This window comes from Orcinus orca, chromosome 6, assembly GCF_937001465.1.
Source record: "Orcinus orca chromosome 6, mOrcOrc1.1, whole genome shotgun sequence".
Classification (NCBI taxonomy): domain Eukaryota; kingdom Metazoa; phylum Chordata; class Mammalia; order Artiodactyla; family Delphinidae; genus Orcinus; species Orcinus orca.
This window is the reverse complement of record NC_064564.1, coordinates 108,424,670-108,445,607: the sequence shown is the minus strand read 5'-3', so window position 1 is coordinate 108,445,607 and position 20,938 is coordinate 108,424,670. Positions and strand designations below refer to the sequence as shown.

The window sequence follows — 20,938 nt, the reverse complement described above, 5'->3', positions numbered from 1 at the left end:
CCTGATGTCCCGGCTCGGCACCTGGGTGGAGGTGATGCCATTCCAAGGAAACGCAGGACAGGGAGCAAGCCTGGGGGGCACGTGCAATCCAAGCAGGGCCGGCGGAGTTCGGGTGCATGAGGCCCATCCAAGTGGAGATGCTCAATACGCATACGCAGGTGGCAGGAAGAGGAGGAATAAAGAAATGGATAGGTTGGTGCAAGGAAGGATGCGGGACCAAGGCCTTTAAAGGTTAGAAATTTTGCCTACTGGGTTGCGCAGGGATTTAAAGGAGCACACACCAGGCAAAGAAAAGAGCCCAAGAAAAGACATGGAGGTGAAAGAAAGCAGCACAAAATGTTAGAAAAGCTAATAATTCCATTCAGCGTAGGCACTAGCTGTATTAATAGAGTAGTCGTGGGAGGTGTATCACAGCTAAAGAGAGAGACTGCAGAAGTTACTGAATGCCAGGGAGAAGAGTTTGGACATAATTCAGCAGGCAATGGGGAGCCATGGAAGGTTCTGGGGTAAAAGAGTGACATCATAAAGGCTATGTTTCAGGTTGATCTAACCTAACAGCACAGGATGGATTAAAACAGAGACTAGGGACTTCCCTGGTGGCACAGTGGTTAAAGAATCCGCCTGCCAATGCAGGGGACACCCGCTGGAGCCCTTGTTCGGGAAGATCCCACATGCCGCGGAGCAACTAAGCCCGTGCACCACAACTACTGAGCCTGCGCTCTAGAGCCCGCAAGCCACCAACTACTGTGCCCGCGTGCCACAACTACTGAAGCCCACGCACCTAGAGCCCGTGCTTCACAACAAGAGAGGCCACCGCAATGAGAAGCCTGCACACCGCAACGAAGAGCAGCTCCCATTCGCCACAATTAGAGAAAGACTGCGAGCAGAAACAAAGACCCAACGCAGCCAAAAATAAATTAAAAATAAAACCCAAAAAACAGAGACCAGAAGAAAGGAATATAAGAGACAAGGATCATCACTCATTTATTCATTCAACAAAAAGTAACTTCCTCTCTGCAGAAGCAACCCTTCTCAACCTAATGCTAATATGTATAAAATAGATAACTAATATAGGAACCTGCTGTATATATATTAAAAAAACTAAATTAAATTTAAAAAAAAAGCAAAAACCCCCCACAAAGTCACCTAGTGTTAATATTGCACAGAAAGAAAGAGTAAATGGGTTCTACTAAACATATCAGTATTATCAATAAATATAAACGGGTTGAAGTCACCTATTGAAAGGAGTCTCATACATACAGACAATAGAACATTTTTCAACATTAAAAAGGAAGGATAGGGGCTTCCCTGGTGGCGCAGTGGTTGAGAGTCCGCCTGCCGATGCAGGGGAGACGGGTTCGTGCCCCGGCTTGGGAAGATCCCACATGCCGCGGAGCGGCTGGGCCCGTGAGCCATGGCCGGTGAGCCTGCGCGTCCGGAGCCTGTGCTCCGCAATGGGAGAGGCTGCAACAGTGAGAGGCCTGCGTACCACAAAAAAAAAAAAAAAAAGTAAAAAAAAAAAAGGAAGTATATTCTGACACACGCTACAACATTATGCTAAGTGAAATACGCCAGTCACAACAAGACAAATACTGTGTGATTCCATTTATATGAGGTACTTACAGCAGTTAAATTCATAGAGCCAGAAGGTAGAATGGTGGTTGCCAGGGGCTGGGGGAGGAATGCGAGTTGTTTAATGGGTTCAGAGCTTCAGTTCTACAAGGTGAAAAGAGTTCTGGAAATTGGTTGCACAACAATGTGAATGTACTTAACACTCTTAACTGTATACTTTAAACGGTTAAAACTGGCAAATTTTATGTAATGTGTATTTTACAACAATTAAAAATAAAGATAAAAATAAGAAAGGAGTTTTAGAATGGTTCATAGAACAAAACCCAACTCTACAAAAGAAATACACCTGAAATACTGACTCAAAAAGGCTAAAAAGAAAGGAATGGGAAAGATACACCAAGCAAACTTAAACAAAAGGAGAGCAAGGGCTGTGATCTTGATATATGACAAGACAGAACTCAGACTCCTGGCACTGAATGGGGCGAAGAAGATAAGAGTCAGACTATCTCTGCAGCACCACAACACACCAGCGCTTTCACAGAGCAGAAATTACAGGAAATGTAAGAAGAAATAGAGATGCTCGTTAGCAGAAGGCTAAAACATACCACTTTCAGCCCAAGTCTCATCCGGGGTCAAAAAATCAGTAAAAATACAGAAAATCCGAACAACATAATCTATAAAATACATTTCCTGTAGATGTAACAAAACTTGTACTCCCTCACCAAAATAGAGAATACACCTTTTCATACACATCATGAAAACTGACGATTATTAGAGCAAAAGAAACTGCAAAGCTTCGTCCAATGGTTTCTATGGGATAAAGGATGTAGAAGAACTTTGAAAATGAAAAAGCACCTAGCCAACATTAGTTACTGAGGCTGTCAATACTATTATTGTTGTTATTATCATTATTCACTGCTGGGTGATCTTTCCGCTCTCTCCCTGGTTCTATGACACGTTCTAGAGGAGTCTGTCAAACAGGGGAGGTATAAATATGTAATCTTTACTGGCTCCATAAGAGCTACCATTTCTTCATTGTTTACTATGTGCCAGCCACTGTACTGTTTTACATGCAGTCCTTTAGTAGAAAGAGCTGTCTGTTTTATCAAAGCGAGCTTTCTGCTTCTCTTATATCACCTTCAGGGCCCACAAGTGTGCTGGGTGCGTTCTGAGTAGGCACTCAGTGAAGAGTTACAAACTGAAGCACCCTGATCAAGGAGCCCACTTTGAAGTCAGATCTGAGTCTCAAACTTCACTTTGGCACTTACTACCTGTGTGACTTGGGCAAGTTAAATACCCTTTCTGAACCTCAGTTTTCCAATACGTAAACACAGATAGGAGTAATACCTACACCAACTAGGATTGTTCGGAAGTTTAAATGTAGTAATTGCATGTAAAGTGTTCAGCATGGTACCTGGTCCACAGAGACACTTAATATACATTAGTCTGCGGCTGACTAGAATCTACCAAAGAGATAAAGAGCAGAACTTACCAAAGAGATAAACTTAGACTAGGGGTTCTTTTTTCTCAAAAAAAAAAAATTTTTTTTTTTTTTAAGTAGAAACATCTTCCAGTGCATGTGAAATGATTTTTTTAAATATCATATGAGTGATAGTAAAATAAGTTACAGTACATTCTTATTGTGGAATACCGTAGGAATACTGTATTACAATGAAAAAGGATGAATTTTATCTACTTGTTCACACATGGCTATGAGATGGCCATGATATGCTGGGAAAAAAACCAGCAAGCTTCAAAACAGGAACAGAATAGTTCCCATCCTTGTTTTTTAAAAATTATACATGCATAGAGAAAGGTCTGGAAGCATATACATCTAATTGTTAAAGGGAGTACGATTCAGGACTTGTGATAAGTGTCTCTTTTAACTTCTCACATACCTTTCTTTTGTAATTTTAACACACACACACGTAGAAGAAAGAAGAAAAAAATAAACAGAAAAAAAAAGTTCTCAAATTCTCTTTGGCCTGTATTTTTCGTGGGACTTTGAAAGCCGTTGAACTGAATAGAGGAGGTGGTTAATTCTTCTGGCAAGTGTGAGAATTTCCATACCCAGCTTTTCTTTTTGAAAGAGAGAGACTGAAGGAGGGAGAATGAATTGCTCCAGCATTACTCATTCCTCAGTACATCCAAACAGGTAGTCTCACTCTTGTCCCTGCCACCACTGCAGGCCTGACACACAGAGTAGCAGAGAAACTCTCTGATAAATGTCAACTGAAATAGAGCAATCAGCTGAAAGCCATTTGCTGAGCTGTCTGACTGCCCTGGGCTCCAGGTTTTCCTTTATTCATTTATCATGATATACGGCTTTGGCCAACATACACACAGGAGAGAAATTGTTGACATGTGGAACCCAAGTACAGAAAATCTTTCATTCCCGCCTCCTCCCACACCCCTACCCCCCCTCCCCGGTCTGTTCACCAAATAAGTTTTTGTTTATTTAAAGACTACAGAGGATTTGGCTGTTAAGAACCAAATGCCTTTGGAGTGGAGTTACAACATAATTTATCATTTCCTCTGTTTATTAAAAAATCCTGCATCTTTGAGAAGCACATTTGCAGTGATTGGGGGATTTCGGCCACTCACAAAAGACTGCTGCAAAGCCCCTGCCATGTGGCTTACTCCAAAAAAGGCTCCTTGATTGCTATTTCTATCCCTGTCCCTCCCCCAGCTGACTTCCGATCGTGTGATGGCTGCTCAGGGCTGGTGAATGGGGTTGGACTGAGGACAGGTAAGCGGGGCAGGAGATTATGGTTCGCTTCTTTCATCTCTGACCTAATTCTGACCTTGAATCCCGCTGGCTGTCCTGCAGCTGCTCTGCCAGTACAAGCAGAGGGAGAAGTGCAACCCTATTACCTCTCGCACAGGACAGAATCTGAGAGGAGTCAAACAGCAATGATAACTTGGATGCTGCTTCGAAGGGAGGCAGCCAGGCCCTGCTGCTGCCAGAGTGGGTTCCTTTCTAAAGGCAGACATCTGGCAGAACTGGAATAAACTTCCCACCTTCCACCCGAGACATCATAGACAGCAGCTCAGGCCAGTGACCACGCACCTCTCAAAGACAGGGGTCACATCTCACCCATCTTTGTATTCCCAGCACAGAGCACAGTACCTGGCACAAAGTTGGTGCTCACCGTTTGGGACAGCAGCAGGACGAAGTGGGAGGAGCACAATTGAGATCAGGCCTCAATGTGACTCCCAGGTCTGCCAGTTGCTAGCTGTGTAACCCCAAGCAAAAAATCTTAACCTCTCTGAGCTCTCCCCTCTCTGTAGAATGAGACTGACAATGAATAATGAAACCCTCTAACACTTTGGGCAAGTTATCTAATATTGTCAAGTCTTAGTTTTCCTATTTGTAAAATGGAGATAATACGCATCTTGTGAGTTTACTGTGAAGATTAAAAATATTACCTAGAACTGTATCTAGCTCATGATGGCTATATTATGAATGCATGAATGAACAAAAGAACAAAGGAAAAAAAATGACTGGGGGGAAAACCTAACTTAACCTAGTACCCAAAGATGAGCCACAATAAACCACTTGTCCATCAATAACAGGTAGGCTCTGGGGACAGGGATCTCATTACCAAGTAAATGTTGAGGACAAAGGAAAGAGTAGAAAATGAGAGAATAACCCTGTTAAGACCAGAAAGAAAGGAAAAGAAGGCAGCATTTGTTGAGTAGCTACTATGTGCAATTCATTCACAGTACATTTGAATGCCTACTATGTTCCAGGCACTATGCTAATTTCTAAGGAAACTAAAAATATACAGACTAATTACCAAAAAGAACAATTAAGGTTCAGATAAAAGCAGTGGACAGTGCTAGAAGAGCCAATAACAGGCGTCCTAGGTTGGGGGAAGAAACGAAGACTTCCTCAAGGAAGTGCTGTCCAAGCTGAGAGCCAAGGATGAACAGGACCAGCCATGTGAGGAGTGGGAGAATGGTCCAGGCAGAGAAAAGAGCACGTGTGATGACTCGGAGGCAAAAGCACTGCTCTGGATGCTTACACATAGGTACTCAGAGATCATTAATTCAGACTGAGTCCATCCTTTCCTTTGCGGTTGTTATTCTTTCCAATCAATTTATTTAGATTTTATTGTTTGGTTAGAAAATGGGCCTCTAGCAAAGGTATCCAGGCACAGGTGAAGGCCCACATTGGCCCAAGCAGAGTTCAAAGGTGGGGACAGGGCCTGACTAATTGTTTGAAAAGGAGGCTACCAAGGTGAGGCGCAGGCAGTGCCAAGCCTGCCAATGGTCCTGACAGCTCGGTGATGTCACAGTCAAGGCAAATGGCCCGAAGAAAGGCCCTCTGTCAGCAACAGAGACTCTCTGAGGGCCACCCAGGCCAGGAGGTCCAGAGCAGATGGGGTGGACAGGGGACAGGAGGAAGGGAATCAACAGTGTCCCACTGGAAGGCTGGGCCTTCCAAGGACTGACAAGTGCATGGGGGCAGCCTTCCGTGTGGATGGGGTAGAGAGGTGCCAATTTGCCACCCATGGGACCCACTAGAAACTGGGCTTGGGAGCACTGCTGGCCCCTGGGGGATTTTCATCCAAGGAGTTCTTTGGTTTTCACGGCCAGATGTCTGTCCAGCTCTGCAGCTGTGTCGTCGGCCATTTGGCTGATCTGCAGAAACACAAAATGAGACAACCTGATAACTGGGGCTGAGAAGGGGAGGGGAAGAAATATTCCAGAACTATGAAAGGTTATCTGGGAAATAATAATGGTGACAAAAGCTCACATGAATTGCATCCCAGCCAGGCACTCTACTAGAGAACTTTGTATACGTACTCTTAGTGACTCCTAACGGCAAGAAATAGATACCATGAGATGGTATTATCATTCCCATTTCACAGAGGAGGAAACTGAGGCAGTTAAAATCACTTGTTCAGGATACACAGCTAGAACGCAGCAATGACAGACTTTAATCCCAGGTAGTCTGACTGCACAGCCCCAAATAGTTAACTATTATTACAGAGTACAGAGAAGCCAGTCTTATCTGTCCCTTAATGAACATCTAGAATTTCCTACACCTCAGACACTCTGCTATATAAAGCCTTCATACCAATTAATAAGGAGAATATTAAGATCCCAAGAGACAAGCAGAAAAAAAGTACTGAAAAAAGCTGAAGTACCTCTGGTTAACAAACATGGAAAATTCAATAGACACTGAAGAAGTGCAAATTAAAACAAGACATAATTGAGTTACCATAGTTAACAAAATTTGATGTTGTGGTTTTTAATTATAATATTCAATGCCAGAGCTATGGTGAAATGGATAAACTCACATATCACCGATAGGAATTCAAATTGATGCAAATGTTCTTATTACCATTTTTTAACCCCAAACTCTCTCAACTGGGAAATTACCACATAAATGGAATCCGAGAAAATGTTCTTAAGTTCTATATGCAAAGATATATACCAAAGCTTATAATCATAAATCAGAAAATTTAAAATGACAGCACATGTAATTGAATACATACAGCTGTTAAAAAGGGTTAAGACTGTCTATTTCTCATGGAGAGGGTATAAATATAAATAACATTCCAGTATATAGTTCTGAAATGTCTGTTTTATAACAAGCCTGGATTGCTTTTGTAATCAGAGAAAAAGAAATAATGTTTCAAGATATTATTTATAATATCATGGAAACATGCTCATGTTACCCTTGAATTAAAGAAAAAGCAGAATATGAAATGGGTATATACATAGTAGAAATGATCTCAAATATGTTAAAAATACACGTATTTTTTAAACTAAAAGAAAATGTGTCAAAATGTTAATAGTGATTATCTCTTAGTGATGGGAAGACAGGAAATGTATTATTCATGTCGGTATCTGTCACATTTAGCATAAAACTTAGTACATAGCAAGTGCTCAGGAAATATTTGCTAAATGAATCATTATTTGTTTTCTGTGCTTTTCTATATTCTCCACATTTTCTGCAATAAACATATACTCCCTCAAAGAATGAAAAACAAAACACAGTACAGAATTTAGTGAGTGTTGCAGCCTCCCTCTCATGTCTAAAGGGACCTCAGGCAGGAAGCCTCAGGCAGGAAGCTTTGAAGGGGGCTGCGTGGTGCCCAGGATCTGTGTGCTCAGCCGCACAGCGGCTGTGTGACATCTTTATTTGCAGACCACAGGCCCTGGCCAGGAACTGGGAAATAAATGCACTGGAAAGGATTTGGAGCAATTGGTTGCAGGCAGGGACACAGCCAGGTTCTTGCCATAGCGGCAGCTGCATATTTTGGAGTGGGGAGGACAAGGCTTTCCACTGGGGCTCTTGGGCACTCCGGAACAGGACCAGCTTGAAACAGCCGCTTGGGCCTCCTCACTCAGCCGACACAAACCCTTGGCAGGCTTCTTGTGCCCCCACCCCGAGCAGCCGCCTTGCATGGGGTGTGGCGTGGTGCCCAGCAGCACTTCAGCACCTGCAGGGTGGCAGCCTGGGATGGCCAGGAACGAGGGCTGCAAGCCTCCTCTGGAAAAATGGTGTTTGGGGCCAGAGACTGGGACTGGGGGGAGGAAGAGTACCTACAGGAACAATCTGATAACATGTGTCATGGGTTAAATTCTCAGTGGGGTGACAATGTGCAAGTTCCCACTTTGAGTCTCAGTTTCCTCATCTCTCAAATGGGGATGCTACTCCCTTCCTCAGAAAGTAACTGTGAGGGTTAAACAAAATCATGAATATACAAGTACGTTTAAACTGGTTATTTGCTATGCAAATGTTGCTTGTGTTACTCTGATTTTTACTATCACTTTCTGACTTCTTTTCAAATTAATCAATTGATGAAAATATTTACTAACTCTCTGCCATATTATAGGCACAAAGTGCCCTTGGGACAGTCCACCTGCAAGTTCATCTTTTCCATCTTAAAATAACGATGATTAACAACAACAAGGATACCAACAACAGCATCTATTTACTAGGAGCCCAACACTGGGCTAAAAACTTTACATGCATTATTTCACATAATCCTCAAAATGTATGAAATACTATTATTATCTCCCTTTAATATACTGTGAATATTAATGATTTCACCTGACAGTTGCACAGTAGTTCACACTATGCAGAAATGTTTTGTCCTCTGTTACTTCATTCAAATCCAACAATGTTACATACCTATACTATAAGGCAGGTGGGGCAGGTATTATCCCCATTTTACAGAGGAGTAGACGAAGGCATAAGATGTTAACTAACCTGCCCAAGATCACATAAAAAGTCAGTGGTATGACAGAGCCAAGAACTCACCTACCCCTGATTGCCAGTTTAATGCTGCTACTCCCTTTGCGGAGCCCACAGAACCTGGCCTAGTCCTTCCTCATTCAAGGGAGGCTGTGCTAGACTCATTAAAACAGTTAATCCCGTTCCCATATTCAAAGCCATAAGGTTGAGAGAGAGAGGAGTAGGATGGCAAAGAGGGCAATTACTGAAGACCGGCAACCATACTGGCTACTTTAAAGTGTGTTGCGTCATTTGGTCCTCTTACCAATCCTGTGAGATAGGCATTACTTCTCCCACTTTACAGATGAGGAAACGGGCCCAGAAAGGTGAAGCCGTTTGCTGACCTTAACAGCTGAGAAGTGAAAGAGCTAGAATTCGAATCCAGCCTAGTCTGACTTCAGAGCAAGAGCCCTTTCCATTACAACATGCTGCCTCATAAAGATGATAACGTCATCATCAACATCATCGTCACTGTCATGGTCATGATCATCATCATCATCACGTTGGCTCCTTATATGTTCAGGAAAATGAAAGGCAGAGACAGAAAAGGGAGACGGGTGAGAGCACACAGTACACCCCTGGGGCAGGCCTGGGTAGCAAAGCTCAGAACGCCCACAGTGCCGGTGGGTGCTGCTCCCACCCACTGCCTCACTCAGTCCAGCCTTCCTGCCTGCCTGCCTGCATAGTCTGCTAGGAGCCCTTCAGCCCCACTAGCACCCAGCTTCACTTCAGAGCGGCTCTGTTTCTCAGAAAAAAGCGGCAGGGAAAGGATCTTGGCCAGATTTACTGGTGGTTTCTGCCAAGCGCTTTAATGTTCAGCAGACCCATTTATAGCAAACTAAAGTGAAGGTGAAACAGCAGGCTGACAGATGTCAGAGTCCCAAGTGGGAAGACCCTGGTCCTTCTGAAGCAGAGCTGGCCTGGGCTGGGGGTTGGGAAGGTTGTAGAGGAGAGGTGGGGATCAGACGTGACTGCAGGAATAGGACCTACGACTGAATCCTTTTATTCTTATATACCAAAGATGAAACACTTTTATAATACAGTTTAAAAAAATCTGACTCAAAAGAATTTTGGAAATTAAAAAAAAAAGAAAATTTCACAAAGAATAAAATTACAATTGTTCATAATCCAAATGACCACCATTAACATTTTAAAGTAAATAAGCTGCCAACTTTTTCACATACATGATACTTTTTCATTATAAAAATGGATTATAGTGTAACCTACCTTAAAGAAAATACATTCCAAAAGCATTTACTGCATCTGTAAAGTATAACTGTCTATATATAGAGATTCCAGTGAATGGATGTAAAACAAGCTATTTTCCTACTATGAGAAATTTAGACAGTTTCCAGTTTTCTATTATACATAATACATCAATGGACACTGCTGTAGATAAGATTCTTGATAACTTATTTTATTTATTTTTTATTTTTATTTTTTTGCGGTACGCGGGCCTCTCACTGTTGTGGCCTCTCCCGTTGCGGAGCACAGGGTCCGGACGCGCAGGCTCAGCGGTCATGGCTCACGGGCCCAGCCGCTCCGCAGCATGTGGGATCTTCCCAGACTGGGGCACAAACCCGTGTCCCCTGCATCGGCAGGCAGACTCTCAACCACTGCGCCACCAGGGAAGCCCTTGATAACTTATTTTAAATACATCCCTAAGTCAATGAATCAGAAATTGTATGGGTTTTGGTATACACTACATTATCCTCTAGAAAGGTTTATGGATTTATAGAAAGAATAAATATTTTCTGCGGAGTGTGGAAGTAAAAACAATACTTCTAAGATGAGCAACATTTTAAGTTCACATTAAAAATTCTAGGTTCAGGGGCTTCCCTGGTGGCGCAGTGGTTGAGAGTCCGCCTGCCGATGCAGGGGACGCGGGTTCGTGCCCCGGTCCGCGAAGATCCCACATGCCGTGGAGCGGCTGGGCCCGTGAGCCATGGCCACTTAGCCTGCGCGTCCGGAACCTGTGCTCCGCAATGGGAGAGGCCACAACAGTGAGAGGCCCGCATACCACAAAAAAAAAAAAAAAAAAAAAAAAAAAATTCTAGGTTCAAATGTTAGGGATTAGAAAGGCAAAAAATTTTTAAAATATACATATTCTAAACACCCTGCAAGTGATTTAGACAGCACGTATCAAGAACCTTAAAAATACGCATCCCCTTTATGCCATAATTCCACACACGAGACTCTACCCTAGGGAAGTCATTTCAACAAAGATTTATCTATAAAAATATTCACTGCAACCTTATTTATAACAAAAAATGTTTAAACAAACTAAATGTTCAACAAGAGGGCTTATGAAAGTGAATTATGGTATAACCACAAGAGGGACTATTTTGCAACCATCAGAATGAGGCTGTTTACAAAGACTTCTATTGCTAATAGTCAATGCTCAACAGAAAACAAAAAGCTGGATACAAAACTGTACGCAAACTATAAGTTTTCAATCACGTTAAAAACTATGTAGTTAAAAAAGGGGAAGGGGGAAGGAGAAACATCCCCAAATGTGGGACTATGGGGTGAATTTTTCTCCATTTTTAAGAACAGTCTTCTGAATTCTCTACATTTTCTACAATGAGCCTACACGGCTCAGAAACAAAGTAAACAAATACATTTACAAAAACTTTTTGATAAAGCAACAATCAGCAACAATCAGCCCCTGCCTTGCTTATTTAAAAAAAATAAATAAAAAATAAAAACAAAAAAAATCACACCCGAAACTCCAGATCGGTGCCTTCTGTTGGGGAAAAAGAACAAAATGAAGTGTGCAAAAGGACAATTAATATTTACTTTACTCAAGCTTTTCTGTAAGAAGTTAAACAAAATGATCCCCATTTGAAGGCATTACCAAAAATGTTAACATTGTTTCACATATCCCTTCAGTGTGGGATGAAGAAAACACTTATCTGAATGAAAGAATAAGAATGACCATCATTACAGTGGCTTTACTCAGATATGTGGAGAAAAAAAATCCATAAAGGTTAGGCACAAAACAGAAATAGTATTTCCTCCCTCCCTCCCTCCCTCCTTCCTTCCTTCCTCCCTCCCTTCCTTCCTTCCTCCCTCCCTCCCTCCCTCCCTCCCTGCCTCCCTCCCTCCCTCTTCCCTTCCTTTCTTGGCCACACTACATGGCTTGCAGGATCTTAGTTCCTCGACCAGGGATCGAACCCGGAACCTATAAGTGAAAGTGTCGAGTCCTAACCACGGACCCCCAGGAAGTCCCAACTGAGTATTTTCTCGTGCAAACTTTTAACCATATGACAGTAAATAAAGTTATTAAGAACAATGGTAAGAACTAATAGTTAAGTGATAATATCTTAAATAATAAAGATTATTGCACTGGATATATCATGTAATATATATAGTATGATCCTTTTTCTTGTAATATTACATATGTGTTTACAGAGATAACTTGAAGGCCTGCAAGAAAATGTTAACAAGGGTAATCTCTGGGTGATGAGATTCCAATTACTTTCTTCTTAATTTTTTTTTTTTTTGTGGCCTCTCCCATTGCGGAGAACAGGCTCCGGACGCGCAGGCCCAGTGGCCATGGCTCACGGGCCTAGCTGCTCCGCGGCATGTGGGATCTTCCCGGACCAGGGCACGAACCCGCGTCCCCTGCATCGACAGGCGGACTCTCAACCACTGCGCCCCCAGGGAAGCCCTTAATTTTTTAATATACACTAAACATCTATTAGTTTAGTATAAGAAAAAAACTAATAAAGTTGTTTTCATTTTGGAAAATAATAATAATCAACAGTAATAAGCACGGAATAAAAAATCTAATCTGAAGAGGAAGGTGAAAAGGCAGGTGCTAATGAGTGAAGGCTTTGAGCGAGATCTTTGTCAAGTAGGTTTTATCAAGAGTGCTGGTATAGGGGCTTCCCTAGTGGTGCAGTGGTTAGAAATCCGCCTGCCAATGCAGGGGACACGGGTTTGAGCCCTGGTCCGGGAGGATCCCACAGGCCGCAGAACAACTGAGCCCGTGCACCACAACTACTGCGCCTGCACTCTGGGACCCACAAGCCACAACTACTGAAGCCCGCGTGCCTAGAGCCCGTTCTCCACAACTGGAGAGGCCACCCAATGAGAGGCCTGCACACCGCAATGAACAGGAGCCCCCAATCGCCGCAGGTAAAGAAAAGCCCGCGCGCAGCAGCGAAGACCCAACGCAGCCAAAAATAAAAATAAATAAATTTAAAGAGAAAAAAAAAGAGTGCTGGTGTAAAAAAATAATAAAACTAAAAACCCAAAAAACAAAATCAGTGAACAAATCAAACAAAACAACAACACGCACACAGATAAAGAGAATGGATTTAGTAGTAACCAGAGGGAAGCGGGGTGGGAGGAGGACAAAATGGGTAAAGGGGGTCAACTGTATGGTGATGGGTGGAAACTAAACTTTTGGTGGTGACCACACTGTAGTGTGTACAGAAGTCGAAATATAATGTTGTATACATGAAACATATAGTATTATAAATCAACGTTACCTCGATAATTTTTTTAAAAGTACAAGAAGACAGATTACAAAAAAAAGAAAAAGGAGGTTGCTGGATATCTGATCATTCTTTCTTTTTTCAAGGAGCGTGGGCTCTGGTCCCTGAGGCAGATGCCCAGACTTGCTGAGTGAGGAGTGCCTGACAGGCCCCAGAGGTCCACAGGCTCACCACCAGGAAGCAACACAAAGGCCAAGTGTCAACTGCAGCGACGGAATCCTCTGGGAGACAGACAAGGAGCTGCCCCAGCTAGACTCTTCCAAGGCCTGGGCCATGCTCAGAAAAGGCCGGGCTAGTCTCTGAACCTCTGTGAGCTAATGCAGGCAAAGAGGAGGGAACAAAGAGGTCAGGAAGGGTGCTCCGAGGGGCTGGTGTCACCTACTCTAATGGTGCTTCTAGCATCCCAGGGCAACCCTTCAAGGGAGGAATTACGAATCCCTTTGTACAGAGGAAACAGACTCCAAGGAGTCAAGTAACTTCTCCAAGGTTATAAGACATCAAGTGCGGAACCACCTCTTTCTAACACCGGTGCCATTACAGGGGTATGCTGCAATGCTTCCAGGTCACCACCCTTCCTGTCTGCTTTCGCATATCTGGGAGTTCTTTAAAAATGCACATTCCTAGGCAGAACTACTGAATCAGAAAATGCAGGAGCGGGCCGGGCATCCATCTAAAATTCTCCCCGGGTGACTGCTGGGCCTGGTCGACGACTGGCATTCTAAGTGCGAGTCTACGAGAAGGGACTAGTTAGCCAGTTTACGGCCTTCTCCTGATGAGCCCCTAACGGCTCTCCTAGCCTCCTGCATCTTCCCTTTTTACTCCCCATCCTGCCCACACTCCTGTTCAATCTTCCTAAGATAATGCTTTTATTGTGGACGAGGAGGCTTTGGGAAAGCCCTTTATATTATGCTAAACATTAAAAATTCTATCTCCTCAAGACTGGTAAATTCATCTTCCCATCTTAATTCCACTGGTACCACTCAAGTTCAGGCCACCATCATTTCCTGGTTGGATTTCTGCAACAGCCTCCGGGCCTCCGTTCTTGCCCTTTACCATCCGTTTTCCACCCAGCCACCGCAGTCATCTTTTGAACACAAGTGTGAGGCCCCACTGTCTGAAAAAATAATCGTTCAAGGGAGCTCCTGTTTCAGAATTACCTGGGGAGCATTTTAAAATGCATACCCCTAGGCCCCACCCCAGACTCACTGACTCAGTCTCTGGGAGTGGAGGGGGAGGGGAGGGGAGGATATACATATTTTTATTAGCTCCTCAAGTGACTGGAATGCTGTGATGATAGACTAGATTAGATTATTGTTCAACAAGTATTCATTCCTTCCCCCAGACCTCCATGAACATATATACTTCCCTGCCCCAGTGGTGCTGGGCTTGGCCCGTAAGATCTGCTTGGCCTGTGGGTTGTGACAAGAGCAGGTGCTTAAAATGTACTTGAGGAGCTGGGCTCTTGGCATCTGCCATTGCCATGAAAAGATGCCCTGGGAAGCTTGTTGACTCCAGAAGATTGGAGAGGTGTACAGCAGACTTGAGCCCCATCCAAGATCTGAAGGCAAGTACACTGAGCCCAGCCTAGAACAGCTACATCCCAGCTGACCCACGGAAACAAGAATAAGAAATAATGCTTGATATATAAGTCACTGAGTTTTGAGGTACTTTGCTACATGGCATTCTTGTGGCCACGGATGACTGATAAAGATGCAGAGCCAATGTGCGAACCTCTGGACGTGTTAAAGTTCAGACTCCTCACTCTGGTATACAAGACCTGCTATGAATTGGCCACTGTGTCTTCTCTGTCCATTCCCAGTGTCATCCCGGGTCCAAGCCTCGGTTATCTAACTGAATGGTGTTCTTTTCCAACACCATACCTTTACATATGCTGTTCGACATTTCCCCCTCGCCTCTCACTATTTCACTCCAGTAGCTCCTTTAAGACCTGTTGAAGTGCCACTGCTCAGCACACTAAGAACAGTGCCAAGTCCCCAGTTCTCCACACCCAGACAGCCAAGCATAGACAGGAGACCATCAGAGTACAGCCTCTGAGATCAGTCTGCTGGCTTTGGATCCCACTGCTGCCAGTTACCAGCAGTGTGACCTTGGGCAAGTTATCTACCTTCTGTGGACCTCAGTTTCCTCACCACCCACCTCACAGCTTTGTAGTGATGAGGATAAATGAAGTGCTGTAAAGCATTCAGCTTAGAGCCTGGAACACAGTGGAAGGTCAGCAGCTACCTCTCCTCCTCCTTATTCCCAGGGTCCAGTGAAGGGCCAGGTCCAGAACAGAGACTCAGCCAATACCGATCACATCAGTGAAAGAACTAGGAGTATTCCATTTTCATTCTCCTCACTTCAGGCATGAACACGCGATCTTCTGGGTCAGATACATAAGCACTACATCTGTTGGCAACAGTACCTGTTTCTCTATGAGCCTAATGGTGTCCTCCGAGGCCTTATCCTTCGATTTCTTCAGCTTATTCATTGCGTTGGTACGAACCTTCCGTAAAGAGTCTTTGGCCTTGTTGGTGTTCTGTTTAGCCAGTTTCACCAGCATTTCCCTGTGCTCCCTGGTTACTCTGATAAAAGACAAAAGAACATTCAACAAAATCATCCCACACGTTAACAGCCAGCCAAGAATTCAACATCACTTTGCCCACTAGCTCAGCAGTTTGTAACTTTACTCTCTGCAGGTGGAGGGTCTTTCACGTTCCTGACACACGCCCATGGGGATGCTCAAGGTCAAGGAGAGTTCCTGGTGAGATAGCTGAGAACAGCCAGTAAGAAGAGTGTTGCTTAAACGCATGAGCCAGGGAGTCTAGGCAGGCCTGAAGTCAAATCTTGGCCATGCCCCTTACCAGATGCATAGCTGACTTCCCCTCCTCAGAGTTCCCATCTGTACAATGGGGATAGTCAGTACCTGACTTAAATGGGTGGTGTGAAGATTGATTATGCGATGATGCGTGTATATTGTTTAGCACTGACCTTGGCACATTTTAAGTGCTCAATAAAAGGAAGCAACTATTAGCTATAATCCCACCCCTTTGTCTCCAGCTAAAGAAAGCAGTGCTAATGGATGATGAAGCTACAGAAATAGCACCATCTCTATACCTCTAAATCACCCAAAACAAATAAGCAGCAACCTTCAGAATCTTAACTATTATTATAGCAAATTACTTGTGAATCACCTCAACACTGACCCAGACACAACATGTGAGAACCACTGCACCAGTTAACTTCCTTAAAGTACCCATGAGAGTGTCTGGCACATTAAAAATGCTTAATGTCAGTTATTTTTACTGTTAATATCCTCATCATAATAACAATGAGCACACTGAAGGGCTATTATAAACACCTGCGACAGGCACTTTATAAGTTTTTGTAAGTTGACCCTTACAACAACTGTATGAAGCAGTTATTATTCCTATTTCACATTTAATCATCACAACAAGCCAGCAAAGTAGTCTAGCATGTTCGTCCTGCCTTCATTTCTTGGTCGTGTACGCACTGAGTGCCTACTACCTGTCAGAGTTCTGGTTGCACAGAGTGTGCTACGATGAAGGTGACAGACCTCTGTCCTGTTCTGAGGGAGCTTAGCTAGGGAGAGAGCTAAGTAAACAGAACTTTACAATAGAGCGTGTCTGAGTTTGGGGAGGGGTCAGTTTGGGGAGGGAAGACTTTCCTGAGGAAATAATATCTAAGCATGGTAGTCATTAGGTTTGTTCCCTAATATTCTGGTTTTTATTCCTTCCAGTGGGAATGCACTTCCCCATCCCCTCTGAAGTTTGGTGTGGCTGTGCAACTTGCTCTGGCCAGTGAGATGTGAGCAGAATGGGTGTCGCCTCAGGGCAGAAGGTTTATAAGCCAGCGTGCACTGCACCACATTTGTTTCTGTTGGCCGCAGTGCAAGTTGGGAGGGAGCTTCCATCAGCTTAGGCCCCAGAGAGACTATGATGAACAGTGCCCCATGCATCATGAGCAAGAAATAAATTTCTGTTGTTTTAGCCATGGAGATTTGGGGGTTGCTTGTTACTAGAGCACTGCCCATCCTATCCTGACTAATACACCACAAGGATCTAAAGAATGAGGGCAAAGTTGCCAATACAGGTAGGGATCTCCAGGAGGAAGAAAGAGCATCGTACAAAGGCTTTAAGTTACAACGAGATCATGTTCATGTGGGGAACTGACTGGAGCACAGATAACAGAGAAGGGAGTAACAAGAAAAGAGGCTGGAGAGCTGTATCACAGAGGGTCCTGTAAGATCATGAACTCCATTTCATGGATGAAGAAAATAAGGTCCAAAGAAGTTTGGTTATCTTACACAAAGTCAAACCTAGGCTGGCCTGTCTCAAAAGCCAATGCTCTTAGTATGAAAAAATTCCTCTGCCTCCTGGGTCCTGAATTGCAGATCACTGGCATGTGGTTCTTGATCCTCAAATCTACGTGGTTTCGGTTTAGAAAGGATAATCCCAAGTTCTGGGTATATGTTCCGTGCGAAACAGTGGCAAACAGGTGTTAAAGATTTAGTGGCATTTACCTGGTATTTTTTTCCTGATAGGATGAGAAAAAAAATTAAAGAATTTTGGGAAAGAATAAGCTCTGAGGACAAAGTGGACGACTATGTGATAAATAAATCCTTCTGGATCCAGCTATTTGAATTCTCAGAATTCTCAAATTCTTAAAAACATTCTCAAAATAAAAATAATCCTGATGACTACCATTACGGAGCCCCTCAATGCCAGATGAGTACTTTACCTCGCTGAACCTCACAACTTATCAAACTAGATTCTAAAACCCCCATTTTCCAGTGAGGAAATTGAGGTACACAGATGGGCTTGAGTGACAGAACTGGGATTCAAATCCAGAATTTTGTAGCCTGTATTCTTCCCACTACTCCATGCTGCCTACCCCTTGCAATCTATTTCAAATAAATTACGTGCTGCTGCCGTAACTTCTGCTTCCAGGCACAAAGCTTTTTTCAAAGTCAGTAATATGAATCTTGGGACTGAAAAGGACAAAACCACCATGTCAGGAGTTTAGGGATTTGGATCAGATCTTGTTACTTTTATGGTTTTTAATTCATTGAACAAAAATCATGCTGACATGTTTAGGTCTCTTTTTTGTTCTGCCAAAGCATATGTCAGTATAAGGAAGGAACAGGAAAATTAAAACTTGATCCACTGATTCAAAAAACTTAATCCTGCTGAAATACTAGGAGGGGCAGAAAATAAATGCATCTAAGTCTGTAAGAAACCTTTTAACTTCTCTACAGAGAAGTATTTCAATCTTATATTTCATATGTAACTTGAAATAGGTAGCCTGCTTTTTAGACAATCTTTAATAAAATAAAAAAATTATCTAACCAACTTCTTTTTCACTACATTGTTATATTTAACATGGAGAAAAAAAAATCACACATTCAAAAATACATAAACTGGGACTCAGAAAACCCTTAAGAATAAATGGCTATATAAAGAAAACAAATTCATAATATATGTAATTTGGCCTTAATAAAGTGTATTTTTTATATCTATTAATATAAATGTGACCTTACTACACTATTAACACCAGTTTCCATATATAATAGTATTCAGTTATTGACACTGACAAAAATATTTCAGTTTCAGGATGCAAATACAGAGGTAATATTCTAAGGAAATGGAGAGGGGAGTGCAGTGGCGGGGGGCGGGGGCGGGGGGGGGGAGGAGGGGGAGGGGACACCAGGCACAGGAAGGGCTGAGAAGAAGAGAGGCGTCTCTGCATGGTGGTTCCGGGTGTTGAGCTGAACGTATCCAAATTACAAGATCAGAAGCAGTCAGGATGATGGAAAGGCACTGGTTCTGAAGTCAAGACAGACATTTTATTCCTGTATCTATCACTCAGAAGCTGACTATCCTTGGGCAAGCTAATTAATCTCTCTCAGCCCCAGTTTCTTCATCTCTAAAATGAAGATAATAGAAACACCTTACAGGGTGATTGGGAGATGCACACACAACATTATATAAAGTACCAACAATAAAGATAGCAGCATATAGTAGCCTTGAATAAATCTGATCGTGTTTATGAATGTTTTAATCAAACACACTTAATTACTTCCTCATGAAACAACGAAGGCACATCTGTTTTAGAAAAGAAACATACTATATTATGGAAATATTTTAATTCCTTTCCAAACCAGTGATTAATACATCTGATCGTCTCCATCTCGCATTCACGGGGTTCTGTGAGTACAGGCTAGCTGTATTCCAGGCTCTGGGCTCAGCCGGTTGGTTCTGAGCACCGGCTCTGCACTTGGCATGCATTCACTCATCAAGCACTGGCTGAGGCCCCGGGGTTCCCTGCCAGATCCCGGGCTGGGCTGAGGAGCACCAGAGACGAGGCGGGCCTGGTCCAACTTCTCCAGAGGCTCAGTCCAGCAGGGTAGACAAACTTGTCAACCTCTACTTAGGAAGAGCACGACTGCTGCTAGGACGGATGGACAGGCCTTCTGCAGGAGGAGCATGCAGAGAGTACAGCTCATTCTGTCTCAAGGTTTGGAAAATGCCCCAGAGACGCACAGTAACTCATCAGCTGCAGAAGAAAGGAAAGGGCACTCCAGGCAGAAGCACAGTGGGAGATGTAATGGCAGGAAGGCATGAGCCTGAAAGAGGTGCATCAGGGTCAAATTTGTTCTGTGGACCTGGAGTTTTCAAATTCTTCTTTAGCCACAAAACCCTGGCTTCAAAGAAAAGCAAGGCAGAGGCCCCATTTATAAAATGGATAAAAAGCTCTTTCCGTTAATGAGGGGAAGGGCACTAGGGGAGGGGATGGTACTCCATCCTACCCTGATGCCCCTCCACTTCTGCACCTGCCACTTACTGGCTGAGTGACCTCAAGCAAGTGATTTAAACTCTCTGTGCCTTGGTCCTTTCATCTGGAAATAGAAATTGAAAATAAACAAACAAAAGCCCCAGCATCCACCTTTCAGAGACCTTGTGAGGATTAGGTGAGATGATATATGGAAAGTACACAGTACAAAGCCTGATAGAAACAATCAGAAAATGTAAGCTGCCTTTGCTGCTATTGTTGTTTATGTTTTGGCAACTATGAGGCATCTTCAAATAATGAACAGTTTATTCATGGAAGTTTTTATCAACAGAGAGATGACAGGGCAAACAATCTGTGCTCCAGCAATATGACTTTTTGAGATCTGACTAGTAATTTAGCATCTTGTGTACATTTAAAAATCCAAATGTTCCCAGCATATAGACATGACTTTTTCTCTTTCTGGTATGAATTCATTCGCTTAGTTTGTAGTTTCATTCAGCAGCTATTTACTGGGCACCTACTGCATTCCAGCCACTATGTCAGAGTGAGTTTACAGTCTGGCATGGAAGGCAGTCATAAAACACATGCACAATTAATCAATAAGTTACAGTGGTAGGAAGCATAATAAAGACATGTTGAGCTCTATGAAAATAAGCAGGGGAAAGGAGGCTGAGCAAGCTCTCCTGTGGGACTCCAGAAGAAAGTGTGAATATATTTAAGTTAAGGGATATTCAGGTTAAGATGAAGAAGAGTGGAGAAGCTAGGGAAGATCATTCCCACTAGAAGGAATGGC

The 20,938-nt window shown here is 43.2% G+C and overlaps 1 protein-coding gene across 4 annotated transcripts in view; it reads right to left on the bottom strand.

Moving 5' to 3' along the window:
• Positions 1–5,642: 5,642 nt before the first annotated feature.
• MRRF (mitochondrial ribosome recycling factor) overlaps positions 5,643–20,938 on the bottom strand; it is a 55,960-nt gene continuing 40,664 nt past the window's right edge. For 2 of the 4 annotated variants that reach the window (XM_004269253.4, XM_033427251.2), the window contains exons 6-7: positions 15,758–15,917; positions 5,643–6,219 (exon numbers count right to left, since the gene is read on the bottom strand). In XM_004269253.4, coding sequence (XP_004269301.1) covers positions 6,142–6,219; positions 15,758–15,917 — 238 coding nt within the window. In that variant the 3' untranslated portion in view covers positions 5,643–6,141. Of the gene's footprint in view, positions 6,220–15,757; positions 15,918–20,938 lie in introns of those variants that run through there. The other 2 variants (XR_007478100.1, XR_007478099.1) reach the window with 2 other exon arrangements.